Genomic DNA, 14,053 nt, shown 5'->3' with positions numbered 1-14,053 from the left:
GGTAACTGCAGAAATCAGTGCTATATTCTGTTAATTTTAGTCATTAAAAAAATAGAAAATTACATTTTGCCGTTTGACACTGTTAACAATTTATGACATTTATTTCAGTTAATTCAGATTGTGAGTCTCTGTTAATAACTTGTCTGCATGACACACCTATACACCTTTTGTCCATTACCAATCATGCTTATTTTGCACTAACTCATGTTCCATAAGCTGACCTGGTAATTAATTTACAAGTTGAAATGGGTTCAAAGCCTCATCATTTTACCCATCAATTTGAAAAATTTCTCTTTCACTATATCTCTTTCCATAAATAAACCAAACTTCTATTCTTCCTTCTGCTAACTAGGAGGAAAGTTTCAAGAAAACAAAGCAGAAGCTCATTTATAAATCAACCTTATCAGTTTTTAAATACTAATTCTCCAGCTCAGTGAAACTACCTGTATCATCAGAGACCTAACTCTAAAGATACAGGTAATTAGGTAATCTCATTTAAATGAGCTTTTAAATAGTGCTATTGTGTTTGTTTTTAACATATGCATTTATAGAAATTTAAAATATATTATTGTTTGATTTTGCACTCTATCTGAAACATACTCATATACTCAAAGTGCGAATGAGTATTGCAAAAAACAAGCTTTAATTAAAAGCTAACAATTCTTAAACACATTCTTTGACATTATTCTATAACAAATGTTCAACTTAATTCAAAATGTGGGCTATAGTAAATCACACAGGAAAACGATATAAAATGATTCAGCTTCTCCTATAACAAACCTTCAAAACAAAGCAGTTCATTACTTTGTAGCAAAAATGAATTAATCACCAAGTTATGATTCAAGGGGGGGGAAAAACACTAAAAAGTCAAATCTACTTTACTAAAACATCAGCATAAACAAATAGTGGGGGCCTTCTATAGAAGGAATAATGCAATTTCAAAACAATCCAGTGATTAAAATTATAATTAAACATAGAGTATATAGAGGATCACATGCCAGTTAATGCCTAAAGAAAGTGAACATTTAAGAATATATAGTGTTGGGCTTCCCTAGTGGCGCAGTGGTTCAGAATCTGCCTGCTAATGCAGGGGATACGGGTTTGAGCCCTGGTCTGGGAGGATCCCACATGCCGCGGAGCAACTGGGCCCGTGAGCCACAATTACTGAGCCTGCGCATCTGGAGCCTGTGCTCTGCAGCAAGAGAGGCCGCGACAGTGAGAGGCCTGCGCACCGTGATGAAGAGTGGTTCCCGCTTGCCACAACTACAGAAAGCCCTCGCACAGAAACAAAGACACAACACAGCCATAAATAAATAAATTAAAAAAAAAAAAAAAAGAATATATAGTGTTTGGGAAGAAACTTTGAAAATAATTTCATATGTATTTATAAAACAGAAACCTACGCTAAAGAAATATCCATATTTTTAAAATACTAAAAATAAACAAGTACTGGGAGTTGCAATCAATTCCAGGGCTTAGTGAACAATCAAACATTCTAATATCTTCACTAAACTGATGATAAAACATAAGAGAGTTACAAGTTAAAGTCTCACTTTAAAATAAAACACTCCCTTTAGTAAAGTCACCATTGACTGTTTAAGGCAATCTAGTAGGTGTTTGCAAGCTTACTACGTGATTTTTACAGAATGTCTGTGCAATTTAATTTAGGTAATTAGCAAAAAAGGAAGAACATTGGCATGTTTACTCCCCTAACATATTCAAGTAAGAAAATCTTCCTCCCCAAATTCTTTGGGTTACTTTATAATTCCTGTTATTAAGAAATGGTCTTGGTTCTGATCTGTTCTGTAAACATGGAACATTTTATTGTACATGAAAAAATTTTATTGTATTAAATAAAAAACATTTTATTGTAAATGAAAAAATTCCTAGAAATATATAACTCCATTCACTCTATGGTTTTTGTTTTTGTTTTAAAAGCTTAAGTAATTCAGAGGGAAGAAGTTTTGCAATTTTCCATCATATTAAATGACAAGTTGGTGTTTTATCATCAAGAACTGAAAATACAAAGAGTTCTCCCCAGAATTTTCCTTGAAAGCAGAGGTTAGCGAACTAAATCTGGTCTCTCTTTATAGATAAAGTTTGATGGCAATACAGTCTTTTCTATTTGTTCATATGCTGTCTACAGTTGCTTCTGTAACTTAACAGCAGAGGTAAGCAGTTGCAACACAGACTATATGGCCCACAAAGTGGCGAATATTTACGATCTGGTCCTTTGCAGGAAAAAATATTGTAATTCCTGTCCTAAATGATGGAAAATGCTCTGTCAAACTAAAAGTTTTCCTATCATATAATCAAGGTTTAATCAAGCTTTAATCATATAATCAAGGTTTAAATCAAGCTAGAAATAAAATTTAGAAGGGGGGCAGGGAATTGCTAAAACTAAGTATGAATCTACTTCTACTCCACCAGTTCTAAATAATTATATGGCTAAAAGGAGTTAAAACACCAGTAAATTTCCCAAGCCATCACAGAAAGATATTTGCTTAGGCTTATTCCAAAATTAAGGAACCGTCTCCTATACAATACAAAATACAATGCAAGAAGAAAACGAAAGAGAAAGAAAGAGAGGGAGGGAGGGAGGAGGAGGAGGGAGAAATCAAACAAAACACAAGCAAACAGCAAACAAACATTTTACCATTAGCTCTTCTGAATTTCTATCCCTTTGAACTACTGTAAATTCTAGTTTTTCAAGATAAAAGAAGGATAACATATAACCAACTTAAATTAGAGATGAAAAAAGTGATAATTTGAATAACATACAGTAGGAGCTCACATATTTCTTTATTGAGTAATTGTGAAGTAATAGTAATGCATTTTGAACTCCTTAAATATATCATGGATGTATCAAAAATCTGAAACCTTCACATTTTTGTGTTAGGCCTTCAACACAGAATGTAAAGGTTCTTAGTCAAGCATACTAAAAGGTCACTGATACTGGCCCCTCAAATTGGACATGGGTGAAGGAAGAGAGCTAGAGGAGACTCCAATAAGTCCCTGTGTTGGAAGTGAGATAACTCACGTCCAACAATCTCTCTCCAATCTGTCTCTTTTTTCAGTTATCACTGCAAGTTTGGTATTAAACAACAACAAAAAAGCTGTTTGGCTCCAGAATAAAACTGGTATGTTCTCTTCCATTTCCTTTCACATACTTCAGGCCACCCAGCAACTACTCCTGGCCAGAGAGAACTCTGATATTCTAGTTCAGTTCTTTTACGGTAAGGATGGGTTTGAATTTCAGTGTTGAGATGAGGAAAAAGGGACTAACTCTCATTGGCTGTTTATTTCATAAAAACAAACTTGTAATAAGTTACATGCCTAAAGCCCAACCAAGGAAGAACAGCACAGAAAAAAATAGTATATCATAAGCATATATTCATTTTTTACACATCTATTCTCCCATTAAGATGAATAAAATATTAACGTCTATTATCTACACCAGAAACCATAGGTTACATGATTTAAGTTACATTAATAACTTTTAAAATAAAATACTTTTTTCTATAACACCCATGAAATCTTGATTACTTCCAGAGCCTTTTTTAAGCCTCAGAATTCCCAGAAAAAGCAACCCAGGCTATCTCTTTTGATAACATTTTCCTTGTAAGAGACAGTCCTATCAGGTCAATAATCATACTTACCAATGTCTAAAATTCTCTTTTGTAGAGGTCCAATGAAAAGAAACGGTTCATCTTTACATGACTGAACAAGTGTGCCAACCAATTCAGAGTTTGTTGCTAAGATGCAGGCATTTTCTTCACTGAGGTTGACCCCTGCCATGGAAGTCACATCATTGATATCATCTTCATCTCTAATAGAAAAAAAAAGAAAGCTTTCAGTGGTTGTGGTATGTGAATGAGTGATTTAAGACAGCAAAGAATTATAGATCTCTCCTTATAACTAAAGACATTATTTTACTCAATTTATCCAAGCAAGAGAAGTAAAGCATGGCTATCTTTCCCTGTCAGCCTTTAAAATTCACTGGTGTTTCTAACCACTAGTGTACATTTAATATCAGAAAGATGAATCAGAAGCAACTTTTGTCTCCTAGTGCCCATCTCTCCCACTCTCAGTTTAGTAAATAAGATAGTCTAAGAGGGATTTGGAAGTTATACTAAGTTACCCACAAATTGCGGGTAATGAAAGAATGAAATAAAAACAGACTTCTCTGTTTTCATCCAAGATGATTTTAAAACCCCTCAGATATCCCCAGTGCAGTCCACTGTTCCACTGAGGAGGAGAAATCCCCCAATCCCGAAAGGTCCATACCCATGTAAAAGCCCTTGAGAAGAAGCTTTCTAGACTAGCTATTCTGAAACCATATGGTTAAAAGTAGTTTTGTTTTTCCGCTTCAGACTTTTGGTGTGCTCCACCTGTACCAATTGAATTCATTAAACCACCTCCTCAAGCAAGTGGCTGCAAAGGGCTTATATTTAAAATATAAAATTATTTTATACACACATACGCAAAAGACATACATATAAAAACACAAAATATGTTTGAGCTCCTTGCATTGTTCCAGCAAAATTAAATAGTTGCTTTTATCTAACAGAATTGCTACATGGCTACAGTACTAAGATGAGTATATATGTTTCAGGATAGAGAAGTGAAAGACAAAAACCTAAAATTCCCTTACGGCATTCTTAACACCCTGTAATAACAAGCATGTTACTGATCATAACTCATGTACCAATGCATAACATAATTTACACAAACATGATTTTATAAAAAACATATTGTTTCTATTTATTGCATGGGCCGAAAGATATATCATGTGGTTTCATGTCAACAGATTTAAATTATGAACCTCCTTGTGGTAATGCATTTATGCACAAAAAAGGGAAATAAAGTATAACTGTCAAGCGCTCAAGATACGAAGGCCTCTGGTGTTCAGCTTTAAAAAGCAGCATGTTAGGAGTGAGAGGGAAAGAGCCCCTACTCACACAGGTATGAGAGATTCAAACTAAATGAAAGAAAGTTAAGTGCTGGACATAGCAGTTGCAAGTGGAGAGAAAGAACAAAGGTCTCACAATCTGAACACTATATTTAAAGACCTAACATTAAAAGGTGTGTCTGTGTAATGGAGAAAAGAAAAAAATTTTAATTAGTATCTCAAATCAACCAAATGAAACACGCAATATAAATAAACTGTATGGGGACTTCCCTGGTGGTCCAGTGGATAAGACTCCATGCTCCCAATGCAGGGGGCCTAGGTTTGAACCCTGGTCAGGGAACTAGAGCCCACATGCCACAACTTAAAGAGCCCACATGCCGCAACTAAAGATCCTGCATGCCGCAATGAAGATCCCACATGTTGCAACTAAGACCTGGCACAGTCAAATACATAAATATTAAAAATAATAATAATAATCTATATGAAAATGGTTGGACTCCACCTCATCAAATGTCACAGAGGTTCTGTCAGAGGGATGGTATGAGAATGGTTCTAAGAATCAATTTACCAACTATGAAAACAAAGAAGTATTCCAGAAACATCTAAACATTTAAAGTCTAAAGTGTAAGACGTAGAGAATGGACATGAGGACATAGGGAGGGGGAAGGGTAAGCTGGGATGAAGTGAGAGAGTGGCATGGACATATATACACTACCAAATGTAAAATAGATAGCTAGTGGGAAGCAGCCGCATAGCACAGGGAGATCAGCTCAGTGCTTTGTGACCACCTAGAGGGGTGGGATAGGGAGGGTGGGAGGGAGATGCAAGACGGAGGAGATATGGGGATATATGTAGATGTATAGCTGATTCACTTTGTTATACAGCAGAAACTAACACACCATTGTAAAGCAATTATACTCCAATAAAGATGTCAAAAAAAATAAATAAAATCTAAAGCATAAGAATAGTAGAAACCATAAACCTAAAGATGGACCAAGGTCTGAGTAAAAGAAGTATTTTAAAAGGTCTGAGTAAAAAATATTAAAAAAAACCCCAAGTATCAAGAATATGAAAAGACAAGCCACACAATGGGAGAAAATATTTGTAAAAGACATATCTGATAAAGGACTGTTATTCAAAACATATAAAGAACTCTTAAAACTCAACAATATGAAAACAAACAGATTAAAAAATGGGGCAAAGACCTAACAGACACCTCACCAAAAAGATGTGCAGATGGCAAACAAGCACATGAAAAGATTTTCCACATCCTATGTCATCAGGGAAATGCAGATTAAAACAATGAGATACCATTACACGCCTATCAGAATGGCCAAAATCCTGAACACCGACAGCACCAAATGCTGATGAGGGTGTGGAGCAACAGGAACTCTCATTCATTGCTGGTAGGAATGTAAAATGGTACAGCTACTATGAAAGACAGTTTGGCAGTTTATTACAAAACTGAACATACTCTTACCATATGATCCAGCAGTTAAACTTCTTAGTACCAACCCAAAGGAGCTGAAAATTTATGTCCACACAAAAACCTGTACATGGATGTTTATAGCACATATACTCTTAATTGTCAAAACTTGGAAACAACCAAGATGTCATTCAGCAGGTGATTGGATAAATAAACTGTGGTAAATCTAAACAATGGAATATTATTGAGTCCTAAAAAGAAATGGTATCATACCATGAAAAGACTAGAGGAACCTTAAATGTACATTATTAAGTGAAGTAAGCCAATCTGAAAAGGCTACATACTGATGATTCCAGCTATATGACATTCTGGAAAATGCAAATTATGGAGACAATAAAATGACCAGCGGTTGCCAGGGGTTAGCAGAGAGGGATGAATATGCAGAAAACAGAGGACTTCTAGGACCGTGAAATATATAGTATCTGTATGATACTATAATGGTCAATACATGTCATTACACATTTGTCAAAACCCACAGAATGTACCACACACCGAGTGAACTGTAAGGTAAACTATGAACTTTGGGTGATAATGATGTCTCGATGCAGGTTCATCAATTGTAACAAACAGACCACTCTGGTGGGGGATGCGGATAATGGGTGAGGCTGTGCATGTGCTGCCATTTTCTACAACGTCCAAATCAATTTTTTGCTATGAACCGAAAACTACTCTAAGAAACAGTCTATTTAAAACAAAAAGGCCAAGTACAAATCGATGAAAAGTCAGGTCACTCCAAAAGAGAATACCAACCAGTTACTTAACACCTTTAGGACTCAAATTTTTCTTCCTTTAAAAAATGAATAAATTAGATTAGGTATTTTCTAAGGTCACTCTCAGCCACTTAAAAGAATGAGGCAGCTCTCTTTGGCCAGGCACAGAACAAATGCCAAGGTGTATTGTGAAGTGGGAAAAAAACTAAACAAAACATAACAAGGTATAGAACAGACTGCACCTTGAAAAAAATACACACACACACACACACACACACACACACACACACACACGGGCATAACATATCTCTGGATGCACAAGAAATTCTCCTCTGGAGAGGGAAACAGGGAAGCATGGATAGGAAGATTTCATTTACACCACACCATACTCCTTTCTACCCTTTGAATGTTGTAGTATACACACAGATTACCCAATCAAATGGTTAGTGATATTTAAAAAAATAATATATAAACAAACAGAGAAAGAAAACTGGAGACAGAAAAATATTATGAAGTTTAGACATATGGCCTCATCTTTCCTTTAAAAAAAAATCAGAATTGTACAAGGTACACAGCACATGGCCTTTACACACATGCACACAACACTGATTGTTCACAATCTCAGCTGTTTGCCAGGTACACAGGCCCTGTAAACTGCACCCTGCTTCCATAGGTGAGGTCCCACATAGCCCCTGCTGAAATCTCACATACAGACTGGAGAGACCAGTACCAAGCCTCCTTACTACCAGTACCATGCACAGTACTAGAACTGAACAGAACTCAATGTTCAATGAGGGGACTGTCCCATGTCGTTTAGAATCTTCTTGCAGCCTTTCTCTGAACTAAGAAGGGAGCTAAACACCCAATAAGATTTGTTCTTGCCTACCCACCCACCCAATTTGGCCCCAAGCTGAACACAGCTCCCTCTACTTCAGCTGCCAGTTGCTATGGTTACAGAGGGCAGCAGGAATAGAGGAAGACCCCTACTGAGGGAAGAGGAAAAGGTACCACAATAAACAGTACCCGAACCACTTAAAACTTCCTCTAAGAAAGGAGACAGACTAAAGGAAAGCAAAGACAACACAATGTTGTAGCAGCATTATTGATAAGGCTAAATATTGTAAGATAGGCCAAGAGTAATAAAGGCTTTGATGCTGAGGCGTATTTGTGATTCTGGGTTGGCTCAATTTTAAAGGAAAAGAAAGTGAGAACCTCCAAATCGCATCTTCAAGTCTTCTGGTCTAATGCAGTATGTCTTTTAATGAAGGTGCTGTGAAAGATAACCTGTTTCATTTTAAAAGACATACAAAAAGGAAATTTAATAGTGCCTCAGTAGAAAAAGGCTTCCAACTCAAGATTCTGTGGAGAGTAATAGGTTAATATGCAAAAATTAAAGTAGCATTACCCAATTATCATTAATACCTTGCATTTTGGTTTCTGAAACTGATCTAATTCTTCAGCTTTTTATAAAGTTAACCATTGCTTGTACCTACTTTCTTAAATCTCTTCTACCCTCTTAAGATCTATAATAGCACCAGACTAATTTTTCTACAGTAGAGAAAATCACATTAGTTTCCTATTCAAAAACATTTCATGGGGCTTCCCTGGTGGCGCAGTGGTTGAGAGTCTGCCTGCTGATGCAGGGGACACGGGTTCATGCCCTGGTCTGGGAAGATCCCACATGCCGCGGAGCGGCTGGGCCCGTGACCCATGGCTGCTGAGCCTGCGCGTCCAGAGCCTGTGCTCCGCAATGGGACAAGCCACAACAGTGAGAGGCCCACGTACCGCAAAAAAAACCAAAAACCAAAACACAAACATTTCATGATCCTATGAGCTCAACCTGATATGCAAGGCCTTCCAAGTAATGACTTTAACTTAGCACTCTTACCTCCCATTCCTCACCATAAAATAGCTCCTACTGATTCTGGCTTTCCTGTTCTAGTCTTTAGCTCCTCTTGCTTATTATCTTTCAGCTGTCAGTGCCTTATCTATATTCCAGACCTACTTCAAATGCCTACTTTGGAAATGTTGGTTTAACTTATCTTTATACTTTTAAAGCATCTGTCCAATTGCTACATCTTTTGAACTTCCAAGGGTACATTTTGTCTCTGTTATGGTAGGTCTTACTCTGTCTTCCAATAGTCAACTATTTGCCTTATACTTCAACCAGACTAATTTTATTGATCATATTAATCACTCTCATCACCTATCGTTTCTAGCAGAGTAGTCATAAATGGTACTTAAATATTTGAGGAATTTGTATGTGCTCAGAACAGCATGCTGTTTATCTGTGACAATGTATTGGGAAGTAGAAGAATGGTGGGTAAAAAAGATGAGTCAAACTGCCTACCGTGAAATCCTGACTCTGCCACTTACTGTCTATATGAAATAAAGCAAATTAATTAACCTCTCTAGGCCTGCATCATCAGTAAAATGGAGACAATAACAATCCCCACATCTGAGACTGAGGATTGAAGGAAGCAATCATATCATGAAAAAAGGAGTCCCTTTAATATATAAAGAGCTCCTACCAATAACTAAGGAAAAGACCTAAAATCCAATGGAAAAATGTACGAAACACAGAAATCTTCAGTTAATGAAAAATTTTAAATGACTCAAATATAAGATGTTTTACCCTACTCATATAAGAAAAATTTAAGATACAATTTTTCCCTGTTAGATTGGTAAAGTTCACGAGAACATGTGGAAATATGATACCTTAAGCTTTGTTGCTCAGAGTATAATTTGTTAAGCCAACTCCACTGAGGGTTGACATTATCTAATTTAAAATGAATAAACTGCTCTTTCTAGGAATTATGTGAAATGATAGTCATTGCAACTCTGTTTTCTGAGTACAAAACACTGGAAACAACCTAAATATCTATCATTATGTAACTTTGTTTAGAACATCAAATCACAATGATTATATACTGATATAGAATAATCTGCAAGATTTATTACTACTAAGTTGTAAATATCAAAATGGGTTGGCCAAAAAGTTCATTTGGGTTTTTCCATTACATCTTACGGAAAAACCCGAACAAACTTTGTGGCCAACCCAATAAAACATCATATATTGTATACTGCCATCTATGTTGAAAAGATTCTATCTAGAGAGATATGCAAGAAATTGATAACAGTGGTTGGCTCTAGGCTGAGAACCTGGGTAGCAGAGGGAAAATGATGCAAGAGAGAACCTTATTTTTTTCCCACTGTATATCCTTTTGTTCCTTTCGAATGCTATACAAAATGTATGTATTATCTAGTCAAATAAATAAATAATTCACTTAAAAGGTATAAACAAAAAATTTTTATTTTAAGAAGATCAAGTTCTTCCTTTAGGTTACTAATCCCTGGTTAAATAAGGTTCCTTCAATATTCTTTTTTCACCACCCTTGGGCATAACCTCGCTACGTTACCACAGCCAGCTTACAAACGCTGCTTTCTTCCTTCTATGACTTTTTTTAAAGGTATCTTTCCTCATGGGAAATTCCCTTTCCTCTTTTTAACTCAAACACAGCATAGGATATTGCAGTATTTCTCAAACTTCAGTGATTGTAGGAACTACTTACGAGTATATTCCTTTGCAGTTCATTCAGCATGTAAGCACAAAGATAATTTTTCCTAAATCGCATTTTACTACGAAAAAATCTGCCTAAAAACTATGAAAGACTTCACAATCTCATCTCTAAGTCTTCATTCATGTAATTTCGCTGTGAGGAATGTTTAAGAACCTAATTTCTAACAAGATTTAGCATAAAGCAACTCCTTCAAGAAGATTTTTTTGTTGTTGAATTTTAACCCTAGATTTAGAGTTTATCTGGGCACAGCTCAGAAGGATGTTTCTTCCGTCTCCTGACTTTCCAAGATTTCGTCACCAGAGACTGTTTTCTCTCTCTTTAAGTCCTTACTTGAATGATTAATCATCTATATTATGTCATACTCTATATAACAAGTATATATCACTGATACACTTGTATATATAAGGACAGACTCTTAATAAATACATAATGAAACAATTAATTACATATGAAGCAAGGTAGAGCACATGTTTAATCTACAGTAGAGAATCTGATTCCTGCAATATGAAAAAATGGGACATTAAAGTTGGTGGAATAATATTATCTGTGCAAACGGCATGTAACCTTGTCCTATATTATTTTCTAAGTGTCTTTTAAAGCAAATTTTAAAAAAACCTCTTAATTCCTAGCTGGTAAAATACCTTCTAAGTTATGTAAGTATATATTAATATACATATATATATTATTCATCCATAAATATTTTATAATTTCTCTCTAAAATATAAGAACTCTAAACAAAGACCTTAACCATAAGGCATTATCACCTCTTCAAAAAATCAACAATAATTCCTTATTATCATCAAATAGCCAGTCTGTTTAAATAGAGTTAACTCTACAAACATGCACAGGTACTGTAATATTTATCACTTCTGATTCTGAAGTACGAAGAATAAAACACAAATCTCTGGCACCCTCTGGTGTTTAAACACTATATAGCTTCCCTTATTCATCCCAGATGTACTGACAAGCACAACAGAAAATATGATTTACACTGGGAAAAAGTCACAAAAATGTTCTTTTCAGTTAAACAGGTAGTTATGAAAATACAGGCAGATATCACTCTATGTTATTAAACCTCATCCAGTTAAGACAGGATCTAATGCCATACACTATTACCTCCTCTTATTTATTAACAAGAGTCAATATTAAGGGTCTATTTTAAACTTCATTTTAACAATAACTAAAGTGATCTTAAGTATCCGAGAAAGAAAACTGAAAGACATTACTATAAAAAGATATGCATAAAACCACATATAACCCAAATAACTAGAACATATTATACAAAAATGAAAAGTGTATCTTTGTGCAAAAATAAAATATATCTTAAAAATAGATTATATCTAAGATTATAGATAATCCTATTCTCTTTTTCAAAATTCATTATTTCAACAAATTTCTGAATGCTTATTATGAACAAGGCCTTGTTCTAAATGTTAGGTATACAATGGTAAAGTTATTGTAAACTCTCAGAGATTTAAAAAGGAGTGGGGCACATAAAGAAGGGTAAATAAATGAATAGGGTAACTTTAGATAGTGCCTCAAGACAGCAGATATGACTGAAAAAGGAATAAAGAGAGAGGATTTATCTAAACAGATATAAAAACATATAATGAAAGATAACTGAAAATGCAAAAATATTAACACAGAAATAAAACAAAAACAGCACTAAAATGAAAATCTAGAAATGTACCCTTGTATAACTGAGAATTTACTAAAAGGTAAAGTAGCATTTCAAATCAGAAAAGTAAGGATGATGAAATCTTCAGTAACTGTTGTTAAGATGAGCAACCGAACTGGGAAAAGGTAATTTCTGTTTAAGCTATTTACAAAGATAGAATCAAGAATTACTGAAGATTTTGTAAAGGTCTATTGCATATATGAGGTGTGTATAGATAACTTGGAAGAAAATATAGGAGCACATCATTATGAGCTAAGGATAGGGAAAGATTTTTTAAAATAATGCAAAAGTCAAAAGCTATAAAGGAAGAGACTAATAAAGTTAATACTGTGATTTAAAATCTTCAAATAACAAGACACTAAAAACAAAATTACAAGTTAAACAAAAGATTGGGAGAAAAATATTTATAACATACACAATGAAGATCTACTCTCAGGAATTCCCTCGCGGTCCAGTGGTTAGGACTTTGTGTTTTCACTTCTGAGGGCCCGGGTTCAATCCCTGGTTGGGGAAATAAGATCCCACAGGCCACACAGCGCGGCCAGGAAAAAAAACCAAAAACTATTTTCCAATATACAAGTTTAGAAAGCAATAAGCACTCAATAGCTAAATGAGCAAAAGTAGTAAGCTAGAAACTACCTAAAGAAAATACTAATGGTGACACTTTTGCTTCAGGCATTAACTGGACTAGATTTACCCATGAGAAATTACATGACATTCTTCTAATTTAGACCAGCTTATTTTCATTCCAGTGTTGGATGCACAGAAGTTGTCAAAAAGGTGTCAGTAAAAATAAACACTGAGCACCTTCTAAAAGTAGAACTGCCTCAGGGGCAAATGCCTGTGGCTAGCACTAGTTTTCAGGCCTCTGTTAAAGTGGAGAAACTCTTAAGTCAGGTTCTCTAGAACAGGTACTAACATGGTCCCAAGTCAATAGTCATCCCTGGTTCCTATGGGACACAGTCACAAATCTTCTTTGGAGTAAAGCAAACTCAATTTGGGTCACCAGATTTAATCTGATTTACCCATCCACTGAGGTTTTAAATTCAGCAATTACATTTTTCACTTCTAAATGTCCTATTTGGTTCTTTATCAAATCTTTGTATTCATTTTTTAATAGATAATTGTTACTTGCTCATTTTTTTGTGATTCCACATTTTATTTTTAACGGTACGCGGGCCTCTCACTGCTGTGGCCTCTCCTGTTGCGGAGCACAGGCTCCGTATGTGCAGGCTCAGTGGCCATGGCTCATGGGCCCAGCCGCTCCACGGCATGTGGGATCTTCCCGGGTCGGCATGAACCCACGTCCCCTGCATCAGCAGGCGGGCTCTCAACCACTGCGCCACCAGGGAAGCCCTACGAGAGTTTTTAGTACTGAATATTTGATCACCCAATGTTTGAAGTCAGTGGCATTCCAATTGTGTTGATGTTTCCTTTGCTTGGGGTGACCTTTCCTTGTAGGCTTTATCTTTGAAAGTGAACACATGCATACATACCAGAAAAGAATGAAATGACATTATTAAAGTGCTGGAAGCAAAAAAAGAAAAGCCAACCTATAATTCTAATCTCACTCCTGACATCACTGTCTACATAAACAACCTAATTTAAAAATTATCAGAAATAAGAACTTAACAAGGGGGTTGGCATATAATTTTTTTTAAAAAAGCAACCTAGGGAATTCCCTGG

General features: G+C 35.5%; 1 protein-coding gene across 4 annotated transcripts in view; it reads right to left on the bottom strand.

The window, feature by feature from the left end:
- Positions 1 to 14,053, bottom strand: part of TAF4B (TATA-box binding protein associated factor 4b) — a 155,344-nt gene that overhangs the window by 98,878 nt on the left and 42,413 nt on the right. For all 4 annotated transcript variants that reach the window (XR_004521555.2, XM_073790632.1, XM_019930473.3 and 1 more), the window contains one exon: positions 3,660 to 3,829. Coding sequence is in view for 3 of the 4 variants with exons in the window: in XM_073790632.1 (XP_073646733.1) it covers positions 3,660 to 3,829 (170 nt within the window). In the remaining variant the exon portion in view is untranslated. The remainder of the gene's footprint in view (positions 1 to 3,659; positions 3,830 to 14,053) is intronic.

The sequence above is a fragment of the Tursiops truncatus genome, chromosome 13 (assembly GCF_011762595.2).
Source record: "Tursiops truncatus isolate mTurTru1 chromosome 13, mTurTru1.mat.Y, whole genome shotgun sequence".
Lineage (NCBI taxonomy): Eukaryota > Metazoa > Chordata > Mammalia > Artiodactyla > Delphinidae > Tursiops > Tursiops truncatus.
Note: the sequence above shows the minus strand (reverse complement) of the source record. Positions and strands in the feature narration are given on the sequence as shown.